The sequence below is a fragment of the Eptatretus burgeri genome, chromosome 3 (assembly GCF_056783735.1).
Source record: "Eptatretus burgeri isolate ZD-2024b chromosome 3, Ebu_testis_v1, whole genome shotgun sequence".
Taxonomy (NCBI): Eukaryota; Metazoa; Chordata; class Myxini; order Myxiniformes; family Myxinidae; genus Eptatretus; species Eptatretus burgeri.
Genome location: NC_140963.1, coordinates 138,260,565 through 138,287,398, shown reverse-complemented (window position 1 = coordinate 138,287,398; position 26,834 = coordinate 138,260,565). Strand labels below are relative to the sequence as shown.

Below are 26,834 nucleotides of genomic sequence, written 5' to 3'. Positions count from 1 at the left end.
AACTGTGAACCAGAATAGCACTGAGTTCGTTGAATTTTGAAGAAGTTATGGTCTCAGCAAGCAGAGGCTCATCGCTGGACTTCATATTCCGACGCTGGTGGTGTGGCAAATGAGATTGACCATGTGCTTGATGATCGGTGCTGGAAGATGATTCAGAACTGCATGGTCGACCGGTGCGCTCGGTTCCTCAATACCGACCACAGGCTTGTTGTAGCAACTCTGAATTGGCACCTAAAATCCAGGAGAATGATACCATCCCAGCCTTGACTGGATGTTGGCAAGCTCGAGGATGAGAGGGTATCTGAGGAGGTTGTGAACAGGCTGATTTGGGGTTTGGGGGGTCTGGGTGTTTTGGGGAATCCTGAAAAGTTGTGGAGTGCCTTCAGTGCCTTGCCTTCAGGACTACCATCCTTGATGTTGCCGGTGGATGTCTTGGAACCCACCGACAGGTAAAGAAATTTGTCTCCCAAGGGACACTGGATACCATTGACCAGAGTCGCAGGGCCAGGCTGAATGGCAGAGCTGAGCTGTTCAGGAAGCTGAGGCATAAAACTGTGTGTGCTGAGGACGGACAGTGAGGCCTTTGTGCGAGGAATCTGTGGAGGGGTAGAGCATCACCTGTGGTCAAGTGATTCTCGTCCTCCTTTCAGAGGAATTCGTGCATTGCGTTCCTCCAAGCCCAGCCTTCGGTGCACTGCAATTATAGCAGTTGGCGGTGGGCTCTTGACAGAGGAGTCCGAAATGAAGGCCAGTTACTTTGAGCGGCTATACCAGGCTGACCCACCACTTGTTGAGTTCGATATCAGGGGTGTAGCTATCTCAATTGCTGACCCTCCAATCAACTGTGAACCACCTTTTTGTGGAACCAGTAAACCAGTTGAAAGTGGGTAAAGCTCCTGGGATCTGTGGCATCCATGCTAAACATCTCAAGGCTGGTGGAAATGCTGTACTCGTGTCATTGCATGCAGTTATGTGCTCTGCTCGAACACAGGCATAATCCCAACTGACTGGAAGAGGGGCCTTTTTGCTCCTCTCTGGAAAGGGAAGGGTGATCACCAAGACTGTAACAACTACCGAGGGGTGACGCCGCTCTCAGTGCCGGATAATGTCTTTGCTTGGATAATTCTTGATAGGGTTCGCCACCATCTTCTTGCGCACCAGCACCCAGCACAGTCAGGCTTTACACTAAAGAGGTCAACGATTGACCGTATCCTTATTCTTTGGGTCCTCACCGAACGCAAACGAGAGTTTCAGCAGGGGCTGCTTGTAACCTGTGGAGATCTACACAAAGCTTTTGATTCCGTGAATCGGGATGATAGTTTATAGCCGGGTCGGGATTCTATCCCAGGCCAGACAGTTTAAAAGCAAGTGTGTGTCCTTCAAGGCCATCCTGTCAGCCAAATTTATTTTGATAAACAACAATTGAATTAACATTCTGCAGATGTATCACAGATTTAATGGGCCAAATGGCCTCCTCCTGCATTGTTCAATTCTTTGTGTGAACCCCTGCCCTCCTGTGCCCCACTATATGCTCTTGATCTACCCCTTTCCTTACCCTTATCTCTTCTCCTAGTCTATGTTGTCGTCCTCATAGTCCCTTTGTCAAGTTTTTCCCCATTTTAGCCACGCCCCCTTCCATGCAAACATAATAAATATATACTAGCATTAGCTCACACATAGTTAAAAGGTTTCGACATCTGGAATTACTCCAGTGTTGTGCATCTCATCCATGTTTACATGGACAAGCAAATGTAGGAGTCTTCACTGTGTGTTTATTGACATGACCAAGTCATTCTAACTTGTTTAGGAAATGCCCTGAAATTTTGAACAGTTTCAAGCACTTTCATGAGACTCGTGGAGAGTGATGGTGTACGTACTTGCTCGCTTCCCTGTTCCTCATGTTGTCATACAGGTGGTTGTCCTGCCTTTGGTTTTGTTCGATGTACTCCACACTAAAACGATGCTCACAGAGCCTTTCAAAGGCACTGATGACTGTGTATGCATCCATTTATTCAATGGATGACAGTACTTCGACTTACCCAGGCTGAAAGATTCAACAAAAGGTGGTTGAAATGCTTGTGATGGAACTGATTTTCACAGATGATTGTCCACTGTCTCATTTATATCTCGTACCCAAAGACTTACGGATCGTTTTTCACAAGTGAAAAAGGGCTGTGGATCTTCCATCAGCTTTAAGAGGCCTGGGATTGTGTAGGGACCATGACAAGGTTCTCCATGTGTCCCACCAGGTTGATCCAATTTGGGTACCGCTCCATCCTGTCACTGAGTCAATTGCATGTATAAAGTCTCCTCATGTCATCTTGACTCAGTTTATGCCTAATTAAGATGACGTATGGGAAAAGCTTCAGTTCCTTTGAGAAGATACGCCATACTGATGTTGGTTTGATGCCTAGTTCCTGGGAGTGCTGGCGGTGGGACTTCTTTGAACTGTCTACTGCAGAATCCCGCACGGCGTCGACGTTAGCTTGGCTCTTGGTTGCTGATATTGGTCTGGCACTGTTGCCCTTGCTCTGGTTGTGCACTGTACCCTTGTGCTGAAAATGTTTTACAACACATTGAATGGCACAATTTGTGGGTCCATCACATGTTCTGAGGTCGTATTCCCAGCAGAACTTCCAGGGGTGTCCACACATGATTGAGTCTCATACCACAGAGCCAGCACTTTTGTCTTCTGCTTCACTGTCAATGGCATAGTTGATCTACTGAGCTAGAAATCCCAAGGAACAAATACCATGATAACACCACCAAAGCCGGAAAAGGAAAACTGTATTGGTCAAAAATCAAAGAAATGGAAGGAAGTAAAAGTTGTATCAGTCGTTTTGAAACACCCTGAAGTTCAGACAATTGAAAAGGCCAGTATGGACTTTGTTAGCCTTCAAGATAAACTCTATAAGGAACCAGCAGGGCACTTGAAAGAGCGCGAACCTCCGCCATGCAATACCTGATCCACGAGAACATAACGGGCCATTACATTTTTGAAATATCGTGTGAAACAGTACTATATCGTTTTTGGCCCCATCTCACAATGGTGAAGAATCACTTTAAAAATTAAATAATTCCTGTATCCAGATCCAGATCCAGATCCAGATCTTCACCAAAATCCTATCAATTCTTCCTGACCACACACCCGACATGTCCACCAAGTTTTGTTTGAATCCGTCTAAAACTCTTTTTTTTTGTATACATTGTCGAGGCTCGTGTGAGAGCGAACACGCAACGCAGAGCAAGGGGGGAGGGGCATGAGACGAGAGGGGCCAGAGTGGGAAGGACAAAATAGTGGGGAACAGAGACATTAGGAGATTTGTGGAAGGGAGAGGGATGAGGCGGGGAACATGGAGTATACAAGATGGACATTACAGGGACTTTCAGGAAGGAAAGCAGGGAAATGGAAGGAGGTGGTTTTGGGTTGGATTAATGAGGGTAGAAAAGATTGAGGATTTGGATGGGGGATGATAAGAGGTGGTGGTGAACAGCTGTTTTGAAGGCCTGGAGGGAAGTATAGGATTAAACAGAGTGAGAAAGTTTATTCCAAAGGCGAGAATGAAAGAGGAATGACAGAGTGAGGGTAAGCAGTGATTCGTGATTTTGGTAGTTTTACCAGAAGGGAGTTGTTGGCAAAACCTTAAGTGCCCTGCAGAAATATGGTGGAGACAAATTGCAGACACAGCAGTGGGGGACGAGGCCGGAGAGGAGACGGTAGAAGACAGAAAGACCACCAACCTGCCTGCGGTGAGAGAGTGAGAGGCCCAAAGACTCGGCCTCATCACGGGAGATGCCAATGATCCGAAATTCCTTGGTTTCCACAGCGTGAAGCCGAGAAAGGTGAGAGGCAGGCGTACCAGCCCAGAGGGGAGAGCAGTACTCCATCAGGCTGTGGATGAAGGCTTTGTAAGTGGTCAGGAGCTCAGGTGGACCGAGGAAAGACTTTGCACGACGGAGGATTCTCAGTCGGCGAATGGCTTTGGAGGTGAGGTTGGAAATGTGGCTTTCCCAGGAAAGATCATGGCAGATAGTGAAACCCAGAAGCTTGAATGAAAGGACTTCTTCCAGAGGGTTGGTGAGAAAGTGGATGGGGTGGGGGGGGGGGGGTTGGGGGGGTTGCCAAATGGTCTTTTCGGAGAGACATAGTAAGAGTGTGAGATTTGTCCGGATTGAAAGACATGTTCCACGTGTTGGACCAGTTTGTGATTTTACCCAGATCTGCAGTGAGCGAAGAAGCTGCTGCTTGCCTGTCTGAGAGATGACAGATGGTACTGCAGAGGGTGGAGTCATCAGCAAAGAGATAAAGAGGATTTTCCAAAGAGTTGGAGAGATTATTAATGAAAACCATTTCAAAAAAAACAGGGCCGAGGACACTGCCTTGAATAACTCCAGCCTGGACAGGAAGAGGGGATGAAAGAACTCCATTTAGGGCCACACTTTGACTGCGACAGGAGAGGAAGTCTGCGAGCCATGAGTGGAGATGGCCTTGGATACCATAGGACGAGAGTTTGGTGAGCAGGGCAGGGTGCCAGACTGTGTCAAAAGCCCACAATATGCTGAGGGATATGGTTCTGATTTCATGTCTGGCATTGAGGACCTCCATCCATTGTTGGGAGAGCAGAAGCAGCATATCCAGGGTAGAGTGACCTGGTCTGAAACTAAATTGATCGGAAATCAGGCCATTGGAGAAAAGGATGGATTTAATGTCTGAAGCGATAATGGATTCCATAACCTTGCTGATGATTGGGAGAAGGCTGATTGGTCTGTCATTGCAGGGATCTGTTTTTGCACCTTATTTATGCAGGGCAGTGATGTTTGCTGATTTGCAAGCAGATGGCAAATGACCTTGAGCAAATGAGAGGGTGAATAGAACAGAGAAAGGGTGAGAAAGTGCAGAGGAGCAGGTTTTTAGGACACGTGGGCTGATGCCGTCTGGACCGGTTGCAGAATCTGAGTCGAGGTTTGACAGCAAGCTCTCCACCTTGTCAGGAGAAAAGGACACAGAGTCCAGGGACAGTTTAGTGTGACGAGGTAATGTGGGTACAGAAAGCGATGGGTTTTGGACACAATATTTCGATGCAAACACCGAGTTTAGGCATTCAGCCTTTTCACGTGCGGTATCAGCAGTGCGGCCATTTGAGGTAAGGGAGGGGATGAAGGGGGAACATACACCAGAAACAGATTTGATTAGACGCCACCAGGATTTTGAGGAGGGAGAGAAGTTTGAGAGTTCAGACTTGAGCTGAGAAAGATGTTGTTTTCTGGCTCTCCTGAAGGTAGACACACCACTTATTCCGAGCTTTATGGAAGGAACTATTACCCTCAGTTGGGTTTGCTTTCCATGAGGCAAAGGCAATTTGTTTCAGGACAACTGCCTCACCACAAGCTTCAGTGAACCATGGGCAGGAGGAAGGGTAGGACAACTGAAGACGAGAGGGGAAAAATCTCTGCATGAGGGAGAGCAAGTTTTTGAAAGAATTCCCAGGATGAGTTGATGTTGGAGAAAGTAGCGATAGGAGACCAGTCTAGAGGTTTGATGGCTGCTTGAAGTTCCTGCCAGTCGGCCTGAGTGAAATGCCAGACTCAACGCTGCTGCGGTGGTTCTCTGATGACAGCCACAGAGATGTTTTTGAGATATCGTGCTATATTGTTACGAATCTGGCAGCCATGAGCACTCAACATTCAGGTCCCCGTAGCTCAGTTATTTCGTTAAGTAAATGTGGATAGACAGCTCCCTTTTCCCTATGTCTAATGGGAATTAAGTGTACGTGCGCTACGGGTTATTTTATGGAAAGGATTTTTACCCCAACAACAACACCAACAACAACGGCATCCTCCCTGGCGTCCTTCCACCATTGGCCTTTGTGACGCGCATACGTGCCGAGCGCCTGTAGGTGGAATTCCATTGGCAACCGACGCATTGGCTCCACTCCAGGGTCGAGCAAGACGTGTTTCCTTCAGCCAATGGGCCACACTTTGACGTACGCCGTGTTCCAGCGTGAGCGATGTACGCCGCTTTCCAGCCAATGCGGAGGCACGTCACCCGAAGAAGGAGGAATGTTTCTCAGGGGGGACGGACCGCGACGATGCTCTCCACGCCACCCCCCCCCCCCCGGACGAATCACGAACGGCGAGCAGATCGCCTGAGTCGAACCGGCCAATCGGGAGGCGAGTGGCACGGCCAGAGTGAAGAGAAGACGGGTGTGCGTGAGGAGGTCCTGTCTTTTTCCCTTGAGCCTGTCCCACAGAGGATAGCTTGCCTGCGAGTCTGTCCCGTGGAGGGTCGCCTGCCTGCGAGCCTGTCCCGCGGAGGATTGCCTGCATGCGAGCCTGTCCCATGGAGGATCGCCTGCCTGCGAGTCTGTCCTGCGGAGGATCGCCTGCCTGTGAGTCTGTCCCGCGGAGAATCGCTTGCCTGTCTCCTCTGCTGGCGCTTGCTGTCTCGTCGTGTGCCGGAGGAGCGTGCTGGAGTCTAATGCTGCCCTCCGTACCCGGTGCTTGCAGCGGCATCGAGTTGCGGGTTTGAGTCCCGCCGAGCCGGATCGCCAAGGGCTGCACGAGGCGGGAAGGTCCAAGCTAGCACCCTTACCTCCAGCTCACCTTCCCTCCAAGCTGGGGGTATCAATAAAGGCCGTGGCCATCATTTCTTTTGGGGGGGGGGGGGGTGTGCGTCTGTGTTTGAGCCCATCTTCAAGTAGAATTGTGTAAGTGCTTTCTTTTACTCATTGTACATTAAATTTCTTATTCGGATAACTATGCTCTTTGTGCGCTTCCCTTCCCCCCATTGTAAATAAATTCCCCTCTTGTTGAATGTCTCAGCTCGTTCCCTGTCATTTCTTTCATTGGCTTGGCACGCTGTGTAGTGAGAGATAGCGAGGGTAAATTGTTCATTTGTTCCGGCGCGGCTCTGTTAACTCCACTCGGTTACGCCGGATCCGATTCGTTACCTACGACTCAGGTCAGACAGAGTCGGCCCAGGGTGTGGTTTCCTCGTAGTAAGACTGCGTGGGTATTTAGGTATATTTAAATTAGGCAATTAACCCCACCCCACGCGGTCGAATTATTGGCGATTCATGGTCCTGTAAGGGACCCGTGCCTTTCGGACTTATCTGAGGGTCACGACCTAAATTCCGTTGTGTTCGGTGGAGCCGACTCTACTGCTCCCTCTAGCGGTCGTGCTCGCCAGCGATACCCGGCCCCGCAACAATATATCGTTTTTTAGCCCTATCTCTCAATGGTGAAGAATCACTTTAAAAATTATTGTCGTCGGATCCGGATCTGGATCTTCAGCAAAATCGAATCATTCTGTCCTTGTCACACGCCTAACCTGTCCAAAAAATTTCGTCCGGATTCGTCCACAGGTTTTTGAGATATCCTGCACACAGAGAAACAAACAAACAGAAAGGGGGTGAAAACATAACCTTCACCTTCGGTGGTGGAGGTAATGAAGCTGTGCAGCAAACTGTAAGTCTTGCATCTTTGTTTCATGTGTGTGAGAGTAAACTGCTTGACAGATTCCACCTGAAACCCCTGAAGATCACGAACATTGAATGGCAAGACCATGCACCAGACACAGATTTGTTGGAATGTGCACAGATGACGGCAGTTGACACAGCTCTGATGAGAGCTCAGATCTGTTGCGCAGGTCATGTTGCGTGGAGAACCACCATCCGAGGTGTTGATTCCCACCCGAGGGGATGTGGATCAGTGGGGAGAGAAAAATCATTCAACATGAACATCACGAAGGGTCTCGTGAATATCTTGCTGGCATCTGAGAGAAACTCGCAGATTAAATCGATTGGTCTCCGTCGCCATCGTCTGAGGACGCACAGCACAGAGTAAATTGCACGCAAGCCATCTTCCACGACAGAGGACAAAGCTTGATCACAGCGTCACAATGTATGATCTCCCCAGCACACCAGCAGCACCGCCAGTGGGTTTGTTTTCACGTGCTCTTGGACATAAATGTTCTTGAATCCAGAAATGTATTCACGAAATTGGATATTCTGTGTTCTTCCATTTTTTGGCAGCACCAGGTCACTCTCGTGTGGCTTTAAGGTTTAAGGTGGGCCTGTCTTCTCCGCTGTGGTACTGTTGGCGTGGCTGTGGTACTGTTGGCGTGGCTGTGGTACTGTTGGCGTGGCTGTGGTACTGTGAGCGTGGCTGTGGTACTGTGAGCGTGGCTGTAGTACTGTGAGCGTGGCTGTAGTACTGTGAGCGTGGCTGTAGTACTGTGAGTGTGGCTGTGGTACTGTGGGCGAGGCTGTAGTACTGTGGGCGTGGCTGTGGTACTGTGAGTGTGGCTGTGGTACTGTGGGCGAGGCTGTGGTACTGTGGGCGTGGCTGTGGTACTGTGGGCGTGGCTGTGGTACTGTGGGCGTGGCTGTGGTACTGTGGGCGAGGCTGTGGTACTGTGGGCGTGGCTGTGGTACTGTGAGCGTGGCTGTGGTACTGTGGGCGTGGCTGTGGTACTGTGAGCGTGGCTGTGGTACTGTTGGTGTGGCTGTGGTACTGTTGGCGTGGCTGTGGTGCTGTTGGCGTGGCTGTGGTACTGTTGGCGTGGCTGTGGTACTGTGAGCGTGGCTGTGGTACTGTTGGCGTGGCTGTGGTGCTGTTGGCGTGGCTGTGGTACTGTTGGCGTGGCTGTGGTGCTGTTGGCGTGGCTGTGGTACTGTTGGCGTGGCTGTGGTACTGTGAGCGTGGCTGTGGTACTGTTGGCGTGGCTGTGGTGCTGTTGGCGTGGCTGTGGTGCTGTGGGCGTGGCTGTGTTACTGTGGGCGTGGCTGTGTTACTGTGGGCGTGGCTGTGGTACTGTGGGCGTGGCTGTGGTACTGTGGGCGTGGCTGTGGTACTGTGGGCGTAGCTGTGTTACTGTGGGCGTGGCTGTGTTACTGTGGGCGTGGCTGTGTTACTGTGGGCGTGGCTGTGGTACTGTGGGCGTGGCTGTGGACAGGGTGGAGGATCGTGAGACAGGTCGAGTAAAAGTTAATTACCATGGCTGTACCGATGGAGTTCAGCAGCTGTTTTTGGCTGTGCTTGCTCGTCGCTGCGTTCCACGGTAAGTGCAGGGTTCTTATGGGGAGAGCAAGTGAGTGCGTGGCTATTTCATATCAGGTACACGAGCTTCTGAAAGTACCTGAGGTATGTGACTGACGTCACTGGTCCGAGCATTGTAGGAATTCGGCATTTTAAGTCATGAAGCGTCGTTTGTTTGTTTTGTTTGACTCTGTGGTACAAAATCCTCCCATTAACCAATTACCGTGAGTTTTAAACACAACCGTGTTATTACCGGCGCACAAGTGATCACAATGGCAATGTTTTTAATCCAAGTGAATTCGAGTTTGATTTATTTACTTCCTTCAAATTCCCATGAGTCACGAGCATGTCTTTACACCAGGGAAGTGTCTGTCATTGTTTTTCAAATGGTCTATCCACCCTCTCGGTCCGTGTCCCCCCGCGGCCCTCGGTCCGTGTCCCCCAACCGCCCCTCGGTGCGTGTCCCCCGCCGCCCCTCGGTCCGTGTCCCCCGCCGCCCCTCGGTCCGTGTCCCCCGCCGCCCCTCGGTCCGTGTCCCCCGCCGCCCCCTCGGTCCGTGTCCCCCGCCGCCCCTCGGTCCGTGTCCCCCGCCGCCCCTCGGTCCGTGTCCCCCGCCGCCCCCCCGGTCCGGGTCCCCCGCCGCCCCCCGGTCCGTGGCCCCCGCCGCCCCTCGGTCCGTGCCCCCCGCCGCCCCCTCGGTCCGTGTCCCCCGCCGCCCCCTCGGTCCGTGTCCCCCAACCGCCCCTCGGTCCGTGTCCCCCGCCGCCCCCTCGGTCCGTGTCCCCCCCCCCCCCCCCGGTCCCTGTCCCCCGCCGCCCCTCGGTCCGTGTCCCCCGCCGCCCCTCGGTCCGTGTCCCCCGCCGCCCCCTCGGTCCGTGTCCCCCGCCGCCCCTCGGTCCGTGTCCCCCGCCGCCCCTCGGTCCGTGTCCCCCGCCGCCCCTCGGTCCGTGTCCACCGCCGCCCCCTCGGTCCGTTTCAAATGTGATGCCCGTTTTGGGGCCACTTGACCAATGGCATAAAGTGGTGAAGATTCCACTTCAAATGTGACACCTGCATTCCATGTAAAGAAGAGTTCTTGATGGTACCAATCTGACTCTCACAGTGTAATTGTGTTTGTCTTGTCACTAAATAACTTGTGGAATCACCACAGCTGCACTTCATTATCTCCAGTTTGTGTGTTTGTTATGTTGTCTGTTAGATGCCATCGTGAATGTGAAGGAAACTTTTTTTTCAATTTTGTCTCACTCGCAGGAACTTAATGTTAAAAATAAAATTTCCTTTTCCAAGTGAATCGACATGTTGAACAGACTTGTGATATGTTTTATCCTCATTTCTCAAACCACAAGCATAATCTGCAGTGCCTGAGCTGCTGAAAGCCAATAAGAGTGAAATTGCAGGCCAAACAGGTGTGGTGTGTGTGTGTGTGTGTGTGTGTGTGTGTGTGTGTGTGTGTGTGTGTGTGTGTGTGTGTGTGTGTGTGTGTGTGTGTGTGTGTGTGTGTGTGTGTGTGTGTGTTACATGCATGTTCATCATGTTTACCTCGACCCTTTAGTGTCAATAGCAATCAACTTGCTTCATGTTGCTCTCATTGTTATTTTTTTGTATACCTTGTCGAGACTCATATGAGAGCCAACACACAACGCACAGCAAGGGGGGCATGAGACAGGAGGGGCGGGAGAGGGAAGGACAAAACAGTGGGGAACAGAGACATTAGGAGATCTGTGGAAGGGAGAGGCATGGGACGAGGAACATGGGGAATATAAGATGGACATTACAGGGACTTTCAGGAAGGAAAGCAGGGAATTTGAAGGAGATGGCCTTGGATACCATAGTAAGAGAGTTTGGTGAGCAGGGCAGGGTGCCAGACCGTGTCAAAAGCCCGTGATATGTGTCGGGATATGGCTCTGATTTCATGTCCGGCATTGAGGACCTCCATCCATTTTTGGGAAAGCAGAAGCAGCATCTCCTGGGTCGAGTAACCTGGTCTGAAACCAAATTGATGATCGGAAATCAGGCCAAAGTTATCTTGTTGATGCTACTTTTCTAGTTTTTGAACATCTTTATGGATCAGCGTTTGAATCCTCGACATACTGATCTGAGCAATGTGTCCATCCAGCTTAACTCAGTAACTTTGGTTGTTGCTGTTGTTTTTCTAAGTCGTGGCCAAAACTTTAAACCATTGAAATGATGAAGTGATTCTCCTTATGATACAATTAATACTTTGGAATTATTATTTATTTTTACGTTTGTTTCCATGTAATGATGAACTCGTTTCACATCTCCCTTTCTCACTCATTCACTGTGTTAAAAATACTCTTTTTTTTTTTCTGTGGAATTTTAATCTTCTGCTTGTAAATCATGTTCTTCATGTCATTCAATGTTGTCATTGTCACAAGTTTTCTTTCCTCACTTTAACTTCCTCTTTGTGAACATCCGGTTCATAAAAAAACACGTTTACTCTGTGCCTTGAATTGCTTTACTCGACTCGGATGTTCCTTATACGTATATCAGCCGTTACGTCGTCCATCCTCCAGTATTACTGGTAACTCAAGTACGTCATGACTATCAATTTGCAAACATTAATGACAACCGTCTTGAGTCCGAACACTTCACTAATAGACAAAGTACGTACTCACATCTGCGTTCTGTAACCACCGGCCATTAATCTGACCGAATGTAGCACCTTGTGCTTTTGAGGCGATTCAGGAGGACGTACATTTTGAATATATATTTTTTAAATTCACTTTATTTTTTGCCATGGGAGAGCACATGGGGTAGTGATGGGCAGCACATTTGAAATACTGAAATGAGGAGGATGAGACGACAGACATGATGAGCTTATTCCACAATCGTGAGAATAAGAGAATGAATTGAATACAGTTGGGCACTAGGCTGGATCTTTGGAAGGTGAGTCAGTGAGTGTTTCTTGGTGAACGTGTCTGACCTGGAGTGGCTGGGAAGAGCAGAGGCAGGAGGCTGAAGGAGGAGTGAGGCCAGTCATTTATTATCCACTCTCGCTCTCAGCAGATATCGCACATAATGGTTTCCTCGACCACGTACAGCCCTCCCCCCTTATTTTATTTTTTATTTTTTATTTTTTATACCTTGTCGAGGCTCGTGTGAGAGCAAACACACGACACACAGCAAGGGGGGCATGAGACAAGAGGGGAGGGAGTGGGAAGGACAAAACAGTGGGGAACACAGACATTAGGAGATCTGTGGAAGGGAGAGGGATGGGGTGGGGAACATGGGGAACACAAGATGAACATTACAGGGACTTTCAAGAAGGAAAGCAGGGAATTTGAAGGAGGTGGGTTTGGGGTGGATTATCAGGGGTAGAAAAGATCGAGGATTTGGATGGGGGATGATAAGAGGTGGTGGTGAACATCAGTTTTGAAGGTCTGGAGGGAAGAATGGGATTGAATAGAGTGAGGGAGTTGATTCTAAAGGCGGGGCAAAAGAGGAATGAAAGAGTGAAGGTGAGCAGTGATTCGTGATTTTGGTAGTTTTGGCGGACCTTGAGCGCCCTGCGGAAATGGGGGGACAAATCGCAGAGAGAGAGCAGGTGGGGCGAGGCTGGAGAGGAGACGGCAGAAGACAGAAAGACCACCGACCAGCCTGTGTGAGAGAGTGAGAGGTCCAAAGACAGTCTCATTGCGGGAGATGCCAATGATCCGAAATGCCTTGGTTTCCACAGCATGAAGCTGAGAAAGGTGGGAAGCAGGAGCACTAGCCCAGAGGGGAGAGCAGTACTCCATCAGGCTGCGGACGAAAGCCTTGTATGTGGTCAGGATCTCAGGTGGACTGAGGAAAGACTTTGCACGACAGAGGATTCCCAGTCGGCGACTGGCTTTGGCAGGCGTGGTTTGAAATGTGGCTTTCCCAGGAAAGGTCACGGCAGATAGTGAGACCCAGAAGCTTGAAAGAAAGGACTTCTTCCAGAGGATTGTTGAGAAAGTGGATGGGGGAGTTTTCTAAACAGTCCTTTCGGAGAGACATAGTGAGAGTGTGAGATTTGTCCGGATTGAAAGACATGTTCCATGTGTTGGACCAGTTTGTGATTTTATCCAGATCTGCAGTGAGCGAAGAAGCTGCTGCTTGCCGGTCTGAGGGATTATCGATGGTACGGCAGAGGATGGAGTCATCAGCAATGAGATTATAGAGGATTTTCCAGAGAGTCGGAGAGATCATTGATGAAATAAGAGTCGATGAAAAGTGAAAATGAACAATCGTCCAAATGCCCCCTTTATGGCGAAGATTAATTGCCGCATACGAGACACATTTGGTGGTAAGTCACTCTCAGTACATACAAAGGTTACTTCAAACGATATCAGAAGTTTGTGTGTGTGTCTGTATGTGTGTCTTGTTTGTTTTGAGCTTGTACGGCAAAGTGTTAGGGTTATGGTTATTTAATCCATTTGAGACCTCGGACGAATAACACGGATTAAATCTGTGTGAACACAGCACAACATTTGATCCGACATAACTCTCCGTCTGCGGCAGTTCCTCTTAGAACAATAGTCACGTGATTTGGAAACCGTGCCATCTTGTGATGCCAATTACTTCTGTACTTGCTGCCTGACCTGCATTGAGTATTTTCTTGTGAATGGCAAAACGTTTCTCCAGATGAAAATAGTTGGAATGGTCACCAATACGGACTAGTTACTCCAGATTATCAATGTGAACACAGCTTGTGCCATCGCACCTGCATTTGATGAAAACTCCTCCTTCGCTGGTGCCCTTTTGGCCTCGTTCAGGAACTTTACTGCTTCAGGATGATGGCGTCATTTTTTTCCTCCACACAATGTAGCCCCAGATGACCCTCAAAAAACATAAAACCTTCAAAAATATTCTTCTCTTAAACAGCTGAACAGATCGAGGGGAAACTTCACCCACATGTTCCCCAAGCGTTGGGGATACCAGGGTGTTCACGAATAATAGGTCACATGGGTCTGGCAGCTATATTGGATTGAACTCTTGAACCGCTTCATTAGTCGACATGAAACGTCACAGTTATGATCAAATCGGCATGGGGAATATATGCTTTAAATTTCAACCTAATTGGACACATAGTTTGGCAGCCAGAATTATTTAATATTTTGAATCTGGTTTCAGGGATTTAAATCAAACTTACTACAAGTATGGATAGATGATGTCAAAATGTGGGTGGAGACATCTGGAAACGTCGAAGAGTGCCCTTCTAGTTTAATTCAGCTTTTGTTATTTTGGAAGATTTTGTGATTTCCCTTCATGGTCACAAACTCAGTGGGTTTTATCATCTGCACTTCTGATATTAGACAGAAACTTTTACAAATCCGTGTGAGCATCGCACACCGTCCCATTTCGGTTGGTCCAAGGTAACATCATAATGCCTCCGGAGATCTCTTCCAGCCAGAATGAGCATGTTCAACCAGATATCAGTGAACCGTTCCTGGAGAATCCCCCTGCCTGTTCATGTATTGTATTGGATGGATACATGGCTTGAGATCACAGAAACGCACCCTCTCTTAACTGCGTGATTACCAGTGATATCTGTTAAACTCGACTTCACATTAAACTCGGCAATGGCAAACCACCCAGTTATACATTTAGGTTGGGCTTGTTGTTAAATTGACACGATATGAACTAGCGGTGATGCGATATGTTTGAACGATATGAACTTCTCACAACTTGCTGTTCATTCCGAGCAGTTGAAATGATCATCACGTGGGCAGTGTAAATGAGCAGATTGGGGCAGTTGGTTTTCTTATTTCTCTCGATGGCAAACACAATGTGAGTCAATTTTAAATACCGGGTGGCCCAGAAGTAATACAGCAGTCAGAGAATGCACATTTCAGCAGAAAAAGATCCTCCATGGTTCAAATCCTCCACTTTGGGGTAATTTTGCAATCAAAATAATGATCAATTAATAACATCAAACAAAATTCAATAAATCTATCAATAATTCCAGCAATTTCTGTGTGTGTGTGTGTGTGTGTGTGTGTGTGTGTGTGTGTGTGTGTGTGTGTGTGTGTGTGACCGCTGTTTCTCGACAACCGCTGGTCCGATCTAATTGAAACTTGCCAGGTATATTGCTGGGGCCCTGAGGTGTGCCTTTTCGAGGTTTGATATTAATCGGACAAGTACTTCCCAAGTTATGGCCATTTATTTACCAACCAATGACAGGAACCGTTGCAGCCATTTTTTTTTATCAACCAATGACAGGAAGCGTTGCTGCGTAGCCGTGGTCGATGGGGAAGAGAAACTCAGCCACGTTCGCCATTACGGGTTTCTCCTCTCCTCTCCTCTCCTCTCCTCTCCTCTCCTCTCCTCTCCTCTCCTCTCCTCTCCTCTCCTCTCCTCTCCTCTCCTCTCCTCTCCTCTCCTCTCCTCTCCTCTCCTCTCCTCTCCTCTCCTCTTCTCTTCTCTTCTCTTCTCTTCGTGTTTTTCCTTACGAAAAGGCAAAATACATTGGCGCTAATTGAATAATTGGCCATTAAAAGCCTCCGTATTCTTGCCCTGGACGAGGAAACGAAGAAGAAGCGCCATTTCCTCAGCGATGTTGTTTATGAAGAGGTGCTAACGAGATAAAGGTGTGTACAATGTACATGGAGACGATTTTTTTATTATTTATTTATTGAAGAAAAATTGTTCCAAAAATAATTTATCAAAAAAAGTGCACAACTTTTTTTTGTTTCCAATTGTCAAAACGCTGTGGCCTTTGGAAGTGTCAAGGAATTCAGCTCTACTCAACATGCTTGCCAAGGAAATACATCTCAATTTGGTGGTAAAAACGATTCACAACGACGGGTTTCCTTACTCATTGCTCTGCAGTCTGCATTCAACCCCTTCATTTGTCATCTCATTGACCTCATTTCATCTATCTATAATTCCAGCAATGTGTGTGTGTCTGTGTTTCTGTGACCGCTGTTTCCCGACAACCACTGGTCCGATCAAATTGAAACTTGCCAGGTATATTGCTGGGGACCTGAGGATGTGCCTTTTCAAGATTTGATATTAATCGGACAAGTGATTCCCAAGTTATGGCCATTTATTTACCAACCAATGGCAGGACACGTGCTGCGTAGGTGTGGCCGATGCGCCATTTAGTTACCAATCACAGGACACGTTGCTGCGTGGGCGTGGCTGCGTAGGCCGGTGCATGGCCGGCCGACGATGACGTCACGTGCCGTGCTGGTTACGATGGGGATCGATCGGTGCCTTAGTTACCGTGGGATAGGAGTGCCAATGGTAAATGGCAGCGAATGTCATGGCAAGCAAAGACAGGGAGGTAAACTTGATTTTAATTAACTCTGTGTAAGTATCACAGCAGTTGTTACTTCAATGCAAGCGATAATTCGTGGAATGATGTGAACATTCCGTACGGGCACGCACTACTTTTGGATAGTGATGACTTACTGTATTCTAATAATTTCTCGATTTCTTATCCGCATTTATAGATAAACACAATGCCCCAATCCAGTCGTCGTTTATGAGAGCGAAGGAATGGCTTGTGTGGTTGTTTGAAAGTTTTTTTTTTTTGCATGTACGGCCACGTATATATGGGCACGCGAGAGCGAAGGAACGGCCTGTGTGGTTGCTGTTTCTGGCACGCGGTTTGAAAGTTTTTTTTTTAAATTTTTTTTGTATGTACGGACACGCACGTACGGCCATGCACTTACAGCCACGCGAGAGCGAAGGAAAGGCCTGTGTGGTTGTTTCTGGCAAGCGGTTTTAAAGTATATATATATATATATATATATATATATATATATATATATATATATATATATATATATATATATATATATATATATATATATATATATATATACAGTAGACTAGGCGTAAGTCGTCACCATCAGGACCGAGAAAAAAGTGACGACTTAGAAATGTGACGACTTACGCGTATGCGAACATTCATGATGACTGTGGGGTGAAGGATGAAGTCGCGCGTGGCCTGGACACATATGTGAGAGCCGGCTATTGTACCAAAAGGAAAACACAATCCTCGGGGCATAGGTTGGGGTGAGTTGGTGAGTTGGAACGTGATCAAGCAAAGATGGAATTCATGAATCAGTTTATCAAAAGTAAAGATGATGAACAACTCTGTAAGACAACTCGTATACCATCGGTGATGGTATGGTGACAAATTACATGACACACAGTCATCGTGGTGATGATTACCACTCACTGCCTATGTGTAAGTGAGTGCGGTAATGTACAAAACAAGCCAATATAAAACCATGATCGGACTTCAACACTAAGCTCGATCGATCCTTTCCTTCTTTGCGAAGTAATCCGTGATGTTTGACTGCCTCAAACTCTTGGGCATCTGGTGCATGAGAAAGGATTCAACCCGGTCATTGTATTCCATGATTTTGGCTGGGCATTCCTCCACCGAAAGACAGTATCGGCCGAATCGGCCGAAACCGAATATTTGGCTGAACCGACATTTGCCGAAACCAGATGATGAGCGCGTCATCGACATCTTCAAAAGACACACATTTCACGCATTTCACACTTCCCACCGGCCTCACGATCTTCTCCACTTGTCCAAACATCGTGCCCTTATTCTTCAAGATATCGTTCAATGTCTGCCGTTTGATGTCCAACTTCTCAGCTATGTCTGTTTTCTTCATCAGTGGATTTGCCTCGCAAAACTGGATAATGTCGTATTTTTCTTGGTAGGTTTTAGTTGTAAGCTTACGCTAAGTCGCCATTGTCCTGCCTGCAGTGCGATCAACGTGTGTACGCAGTTATAAATAGCCTATCACTGGCGGTGTACACCAATGAGCGAGCATCACGATTCCATGAAATCGGGCTTCTCACGAGGCAGCAGTTCCGTGTGACCAGTTCGGAGTGCTAATTTACTTGAGTTTCCATTACGTGGGAATGGACAACATCTGACGACTTAGACGAAGTGATGACTTAGAGATGCCGACTTACAGAGGGATGGCCCTTTATTCAAAGGGATTTAACATGAGATAAATTCGGAACTTTTTGACGCTGCCGACTTACAGAGGGATGACCCTTTATTCAAAGGGATTTAACATGAGATAAATTCGGGACTTTTTGACGCTGCCGACTTAGGCGAAGTGACAAGTTACACGCTGCCGACTTACACCAAGTCTACTGTGTATATATATATATATATATATATATATATATATATATATATATATATATATTTTTTTTTTTTTTTTTATATTTTTTTTTTGCACGTACAGCCATGCATGTACGGGCACATGAAAGCGAAGGAACGGCTTGTGTGGTTGTTTCTGGCACGTGGTTTGAGTTTTTTTGCGGAGGGGGGGGGGAGGGTTTGCACGTACGGCCACGCATCTATGGGCATGCACTAGTAATCAAAATAATAATAATAAATTGTAAAATAACAATGAAATTGTGGTGATTATTGTTCCGGCAACGGCCCTTCTACTTCTGGGCCACCCGGTATATAATCATTGGCAATCTTCAGCATTCCGAGGCGGTAATTTTGGTGGAGCATGTTTTGGCAATACCTGGAATGCCAAAAAGTTGTGGAGGACGTGGACTGCAGCCAAGTACAAGCTTATGCTTGATCATATCCTAAAAACAAATGGGTATGAGTTGATCAGGCAATTAACTTGTGGCATTAATCATATGTCATGTATGATCGATAAATGAACTAAAATATACGAGTCACTTTATGCAATAGTTCACAAATGTAGTTTTAAAATCGTCAGCTAATAAATTTACTTCTCGTGTTCTAAGATTATAATAAATTGTAAATGTTTGGAATTGTATATGATGCTGTATTTCCGACTGCGAGTTATGCCAAGGATGACCAGAGAGCTCGGTTTGACCCGGCCATAGATTGATCCTCTTCATCACGGTGACATGCAATGTTAAACGTTGTTGAAGAGCCAAATCGAGTCGTGAGCTCTCGGGTAATCCTTGGGAGGAAATATCGCGCAGTGTGGTGGTAATAACAAACCCTGAGCACAGTTGTCCAAATTGTTTGGAAATGCATGAAGGCGTCGGCCCGTCACTGCACAGATATGTCATCGGAAGCGGCCAGCCATTGTGCCATGACCTGCAAGTACAAAAGAGCATTGCGGAGCCAACATAACATTCCCATTAATTTGCTGTCAATTGAATGAAAGTTATTGGAAATGTATGGGCTCCATGTTTATAATATTGTGATTTTGACTACACGTCTATATAATGTACATCTCACACATTTGTGTTTTGCTTGCTTTGTAACACAAAAATGTTACCTTCTGAAACTGTATACAGACATGTCCTTTGCCTACTGGCATGTTTCATTTTTTTTTCAGTTTTTTTTCCTTCATCCTCTATTTCCACCTCCCCACCCCTTACTGACCCCATAATGCTTGCGGATGTTTATTTACATGCTTTATTTCCATCTTCCTGCTACTATGCAGAAAAAGGCCCGAAACACAGCTCTCCACTCTTTGCTATCCCGGGCTCAATGTTGTGCTTCATCTCATTAGATCCTTCTCCACTGTTTGCTTTCATATGGTTCTTGGTCTCCCACCGGCCTTGCTCTCTTAATCCTGCTTTGGTTTCTTCTCTTCACCATTCTTTCAATACGTCCAAATCATTTCAGTATGGATTTACACATTCTCATGCTCACTGGCACTTGTTCAAGTCTTTCTCCAATATCTTCATTTCTGATTCAAAAGAGAATCCCATTCTATGTTTCTCAACAACTGCATTTCAAAGGAATCTTTTTTTTTTTCTCCTCTGTTTTTGTAAGGGTCTGTGTTGGTGTCATCATGTCATGATATACGAGTATGTGATCAATATATCATTGATATAGATTATTCAAATGTCAAATTATTTGTGCGGATGGAATGAAAATGAATTGGTCTCCACCAGGCTGTCTGCTTTTTAGGAAGCTTCATAACAAACAAGGTTAACAAGAGCAAGAATTGCTTTACAAAACATGCCCCCTTTCTGGTCCCAATAAATGTTCGGGAGATAAAAATTTGTTTGCGTTTAATGCACGCTCTCGCCGATTCCGGAACCAAAATGGAAAAGAAGAAAAAAACTATTTTATAACCCACCATGTTTTGGTCTATTCGGCAAAATAAAAGGAAAAGCAATATTCATTTACTGATATCTTTTGTAGACTAGAAAGCAATAAAGACACTGAGGATAACAAATCGGGATAAAATTAGTTTGCTTTAACGCACACTCGAGCCGATACCAGAACTGAAATGAAGAAGAAGAACCTTTTTAGGCCACCGTGGTTCGTTTGTTTCTAGGCTTTGCCAATTTAACATTAAAAATAACCCGATGTACATAAATGAAGCAAAAACATGCGTACTGCTTACGTGCATATATAATACATCGTGGTTATATACCTGGGATAATTCCAATTGCACTGGGCCATGGAATAACACCCAGGCTTAAGGCCTGCCGATCTGTGCTGTTTCATGCAATGGTGGCACATGATTTTATTGGGGTGGAGTCAGGCCAGCTGTCCAATCAATGGGTGTAAAGCATTGGGGTGGAATTAGGGCAGCTGAACACTGACCCATGTATAATATATTTTATTATTTTAAAAAGGGCATAACTCCGTGAAAAATTAACAAAATAACCTGAAACTCGAACTTGTTCTGTAACTTGTCACACTAGTCATGTACCAAGTTTCAGTTGAATACGTTAAAGGGTTTGGGAAAAATTCTGAAGAACCGCAGGTGGACGGATGGCAAACCAGTAGTAGGGGACAAATAAGGAGCAGTGAACTTTCCATGACAAATCTTTCCAAAGAGATATCTTTGGTAAACTTGGAGACACGAACTTTTTTCTGTACAGAATAAACTTGTACAGTACCATCGTCTATTAACAGAGCATTGGTGTTGTTGAAGCAGTTTCTTGGCAAGGGTTACACTGGGTGGTTTGGCATTGCCTTCCCAGCATTGTTTATCCATGGTTTGTCCTTTTAAATGTCGGGCAAGGAAGCAGCACTTAACATTTTTATTTTCACAAAGTCTTTGGTATGACTCGGACAGGGTTTCAACCCCACCCATCTCCCAGACTCAGAGCGGACATTCTAATCATTACATCCCTTGGTTATTTAAGGTGCTCAAAACCCGAAAGTGAAGGCGGTGATGTGTAAACAAAATAGAATCTCACAGATGGACTTTTTCATTCAATTTGGATGAAATATTGTGATGGAACACATTTACAAACTGTCATTCTGATGAACACAGTGTGCAGATTTGTGGACTATGCAAGCCTTTTTGTGAAGAGATGTTAATTAAGGTGGCTATCCTGTCTGCTTCCACATATTTATACATGGGTCATGTTTCATGATTGCATTTATGAATAATTAGGGAGAACTTGGACATGTGTATAATGTGTGTGTGTGATAACTTTGGAAATGTGAAAAAAATGCGGTCAAAGTAAGTCTTGCATTATCATTTACTAGACGACCCGTGAACCCGTTGGGTTCCCGTTGTAATAGCGGTTGATAAAAAAAATCATTTAAAAAAAAAAACAACAGAAAAGACAGCTCCAGCGAACAAACCGCTGAGGTTGTTTGCATTGATCAAATAATCCCGAAGAGTGCTTGACTGAATCGGTAATTGATTTTTTAATAATTTTTTTCATTGCCCGATTTGAACGAAACTTGATATTGCGCGTCAATGTGAAAAAAAACGGAGAAAAGAAAGTCTATGATATTGTTACATTTGAGGGGGGGTATGCATTCAAAGGGTAATTAGGATGTTTAATTAGGTATGCCATGCTGTTCGAGTTTACCAGGATCTCGATGTAATAAGTAGCGATTCAGTGGTGATAAGTTGTCTAGTAAGTGTTCATTTCTTCAAGGGGGGGGAAATGATAATTGTCACGTAATTAGATAGGGACACGGGATAGGGTAAGTGTGTCTGCGTAAACCCCTTTTGGCTCTGGAGACTGGCCGTGACGTCACAGGACAGTGCAGCGGATGGCTCCGCAACGTGATCACGATTGGCAGAAGGCAACGGCGGTGGGCCAATAAACGGCTCGATTGGAAGTGACGAGGACCGGAGGATAAAAAGGTTTTGTTCGGGGTCGAAAAGGAAGAGGAAGAAGATCTGGACAAAAAGATCGTGGTTTTTTTTGGTGTGGAGGCTGTTGCGCGGAGAGCATCCTTGTTGTTGTGCTGATTCGATCGTGTCTTGGAGCCTTGCTGAGCCTCGTGCCTCACCTTGGTTGGCTCTGGGGTTCTGCTGACTCGGAGTACGGGGTCGAACGGCGGGCGGACCTGCCTCCCTCTCCTGCTCGCAACTTGGCGCCAGAACTGGTTCCCTGGCGGCTGTGAGCGGACTTGGGCCAAGACCAGGAGGTCGACAGCACCACGGTTTCTCCTGCCCCCCTGACGAGAGCAAGGCCAGCTCGTCCGACGCCGATCCAGGGACAGTTGCGTCCACACCACGGTCCAGCCTGACCACCAGAAATAGCTACGTTTTGTGTGTGTGTGTGTGTGTGTGTGTGTGTGTGTGTGTGTGTGTGTGTGTGTGTGTGTGTGTGTGTGTGTGTGTGTGTGTGTGTGTGTGTGTGTGTGTGCTTGGCGCCTTAGAGGGTTTGAGATCTGTATATTCATTGGAATTGTCTGTGTTTTTCCTCACGCCCGATCCCACACCATCCCGTCGAATCGCCCCGGATCCCTTTTCTTGCAGAGTCTTGTTATTTCTGGTTAATAATAAAAACAAATAAACATCATCAACTCAGTGAAAAGTGACTCGTGCCACCTTCCTCGTCCCGTTTGCGGTAGAGCGATTAGAACCGCCATGTTTGGGTTATAAATAAATAAACCACCTCCATCGTTTCGGCTCATTCTACGTTGGCGGGACTGTTCAAGTCCCGTGGACGTCACAATATTATTGTGTGTCATCTTCTAAACACAATTTTATTCATTAATGAACACGGAAGTATGAGATCAAAATGGCGATGTTCATTTTATGCTCAAAAATAAATCGTTCTTTGTCTGTTCTCAATGTTTGAGATTTTAAAATAAATCATTTCAAGAAAAAACAAGAAAGATAGCTCCAGCGAACTACACTGAGGTTGTTTGCATTAATCAAACTAGTACGTGCCCGTTTAAAAAAAAAAAATTATGAATAAATATCGAAACTGCAAGCAACAAACAACAACCACACAGGCCGTTTCTTCTCTCTCACGTGCCCGTACGTGCGTGGCGCGGAAGTTCGCATATCACAGTTACGATGATTCGCAATTTAGGTTTTAATGGCCAATTATTCAATTAGCGCCAACGTATTTTACCTTTTCGCAATGTCATCGCAAGGAAAAACAAAAAGAGAAGAGAAGAGAGAAAAAAAATTACTTCCTGGTTTGGAGCATACCAGCACTCTGATGTTACCGAAATTTATGCACCGTCTCATATGAAAAAGATCATAACTTGCAGCATTGTGTTTATAAATGCGCATAAGAAATCGAGAAATTATTAGAATACACGAAGTCATCACTCTCCGTCCGGAAGGCCATACGTTGTAACCCCGAATGGGGAACGCGGCTGAGCTTCCCTTTCCGTCACGCCCACGCAACAACGTGTCTTGTCTTTGGTTGGGTAAATAAATGGCCATAACTTGGGAAGCACTTGTCTGATTAATATCAAACCTTGAAAAGGTACATCCTCAGGGCCCCAGCAATATATCTGGCAAGTTTCAATTAGTTTCAATTTGATCGGACCAGTGGTTGTCGAGAAACAGCAGTGACACACACAGACACACACAGACACACACAGACACACACAGACACACACAGACACACACAGACACACACAGACACACACACAGACACACACACACAGACACACACAGACACACACACAGACACATACACAGACACATACACAGACACATACACAGACACAGACACACACACACACACAGACACACACACACACAGACACACACACACACACACACACACTGCTGGAATTATAGATAGATAATCCCGAAGAGTACTTGACTGAATCGGTAATTGATTTTTTTAAATAATTTTTTCGTTGCCCGATTTTAACGAAACTTGATACTGCACACCGCAGGCGAATGGTAAGTAAGGTGGCACTAAAATTTTTGCGCTATCGTGTACCGTTTTGGCTGTATTTCAGGAACATACATACATACATACATACATACATACATACATACATACATACATACATACAAGATGAGAGTTTCAGTAATATATAGAAGATATCCAGCAGGGACCTACCTGGTCTCATATACAAGGAGTTCTACGTGTGTGTGTGTGTGTGTGTGTGTGTGTGTGTGTGTGTGTGTGTGTGTGTGTGTGTGTGTGTGTGTGTGTGTGTGTGTGTGTGTGTGTGTGTCAGGGGTTACCTGGCGCTACTCAGGGATGGGGATATCCAGCGCCACCTGACTGGGTGAGCTTTTCCTGGCAGTGGTTTTGGGACGTTTTGTACTTTGAAATGCTATGGAATTATTGGCCTCTTGGTGGTTACCTTTTACCTGTGAGCTAGCGGCAGCACTGCCTGACCTCACATCTCAATTTAGACTTTATAGTGGCCTTTGGCCTCAAAACGGATGTCAAGGCCAATGTGTGGTCGCTTAAAACCTTGGCCAGATTCTGAAGTACCGACACCCAAAATTTGGTGCCTCCATGTGCAACGGTTCAGCCGTGAAAGGATAACATTCCAATCCGCAAGCAAACAAACACACAACCACTTGAAAATATTTACAAATGACATGTGGATCATTTGTAGTTGTACAAATAGATACATTTCCAAACTAGAATGGTACTCAGTGGAGCGCAAACCTCCGCCAGGCTGGCAGTTTACGTTTTCTATCCCACTGATATGCCTGATCTGCATCCAGACCTCAACCAAAATCGAATCGTCTTGTTCTTGTCACATTCCCAACTCATCCACCAAGTTTTGTCATAACCCTTCCACCGCTGTTTGAGATATCGTGCTGTATATTGTTTTTGGCCCTATCTCGCAACGATGAAGAATCACGAAAAAAATTCTCATATCCAGATCTTTAACCGGATCTTCACCAACATCAAATCAATTCGTCGTCATCACACACCCTACCTGTCCACAACGTTTCATACGATTCTGTCTGTAACTTTTTGAGATATCCTGCTCACAGACTGACAGACAGGCAGACACACTGGGGGGTGAAAACATAACCTCCATCCACCTTCGGTGGCACAGGTAAACATTTTACATTCGGAAGCAAGACCACATTTAATTGACAAGCTGTTTCATTTGGTGTAAGCACGAATGGAGAGCATCTTGTTCCAAGTGTTTAGTTGTAGGAATTTTAAGTGCGTGTTGTGTGGGATGTTAAATAATTAGAAGGTGATACAGGGACGTTAGAGGGGGTCGGGAGGAGAAGGGATTATTCAAGCTGGCATACTTTTTGGCACATACCGTCGCAGCACTCACTTGCTGTAATCTGTAATATCTTTGAACGTCCGAGAATGACTGTTAGGAAAACATTTTGGTTCAAATTCCCAAGTGAAAATGTGTAGTTTCCTCTCGACGCAGTCCCACGGCAACAGTGTTTGTGCCTTTAAATATACGAGGAGCTTGGTGATGTTCTCAGCCTGTGTGGATGCGGATGAAGTTTGCCCTGTGCCAATCGATTACTCCGACCTCCGGTGGTTGCAAGAGAGTGTGTCGGAGTGCTAATGGTTTGTCATTCCATACACCTGGCACATTTGAATACTATAGTAACTAGGAGCTGAAACGATTGTTGTTTTCTTTTTGTCTAAAAGCTTCCTGTTTTCAAGTTCTTCACCTTGATGCCCCTTCCATTACAACTGTGTGTGACCGCTACAATTAGTGAAAATGCATCATGCAGGTTTCCCATTGTTTTAATGAAAGGTTGAAGTCCTTGTTGATGTCACATGGCATTGTTCTGAGAAGGACGTTTATTTTCCTGCTCATTTGAGTTGCACCCGTGGAGTTTTGTGTACATTTGTAGTGCAAGCGTTCTTTTGTATACAGTCCGTGGCTCGTGGGGGAGCTGGAACAGAGAACGGATCAGGACGTAACGGAACAAAAGGAACAGTAATAAGAGAGGGGGGAAACGCACCAACAGTGGGTTTGAGGGTTAAATAGAGGGAGACTTGGAGAAACAGTGGGTGTGGGAAGGAATAAGGGGTAGGGGGGGGAAATGAGCGGTCGGGGAGGAGGTATGTGAACAAAATGGAAACAGAAGGGAAAAATGGAAATTTGGAAGGTGGGCTTGGGGGTAGAAGAGGGGGTTAAAGAGGGTAGAAAAGATCATGGTTTTGGATTGGGGACAATCTGACGTGATGGAAAACCACTGTCTTGAAGACCTGGAGGGAAAAATGAGATTGAAGACAATGTGGAAGTTGCTTCCACAGGCGGGGAAAAAAGAGGGACGAATGCGGGGAGGTGAGTAGCCTTCAATTTGTGTGTGTGTGTGTGTGTGTGTGTGTGTGTGTGTGTGTGTGTGTGTGTGTGTGTGTGTGTGTGTGTGTGTGTGTGTGTGTGTGTGTGTGTGTGTGTGTGTGTGTGTGTGTGAGAGAATCACGATTTATGTGCGTGTGTACATGCTGCGACCACCAGTCATCATCTCCACTCGTGAGTCTCGAAGACTGAATGGAGCCTTCCCTGGTCCTGAAGCACCCATCTTCACCCCGACAAGGAATCACGACTTATGGACCAAGCCGCCTCCTTATCCTTGCTGTTTCCCCCTCTGTCCCCGACATGGAAACAATAGATCCGCAGACCCCTCATGTGGCCTCCAGGGTATGCCCGGTCTCGGTCTTGTCTTTTCTTGATGGGATAGAGTCGGCAA

At 46.4% G+C, this 26,834-nt stretch overlaps 1 protein-coding gene and 1 long non-coding RNA gene across 3 annotated transcripts in view; both read left to right on the top strand.

Moving 5' to 3' along the window:
- LOC147031103 (uncharacterized) overlaps nucleotides 1-8,652 on the top strand; it is a 91,221-nt gene extending 82,569 nt beyond the window's left edge. The window contains exon 4 of the long non-coding RNA XR_015056661.1: nucleotides 7,365-8,652. This is a non-coding gene — a long non-coding RNA (uncharacterized LOC147031103). The remainder of the gene's footprint in view (nucleotides 1-7,364) is intronic.
- Nucleotides 8,653-8,904: 252 nt separating this feature from the next.
- LOC147031100 (myelin protein zero-like protein 2) overlaps nucleotides 8,905-26,834 on the top strand; it is a 211,716-nt gene continuing 193,786 nt past the window's right edge. Inside the window, exon 1 of one of the 2 annotated variants that reach the window (XM_085875832.1) lies at nucleotides 8,905-9,061. In XM_085875832.1, coding sequence (XP_085731958.1) covers nucleotides 8,998-9,061 — 64 coding nt within the window. In that variant the 5' untranslated portion in view covers nucleotides 8,905-8,997. The remainder of the gene's footprint in view (nucleotides 9,062-26,834) is intronic. The other variant, XM_085875833.1, reaches the window with a different exon arrangement.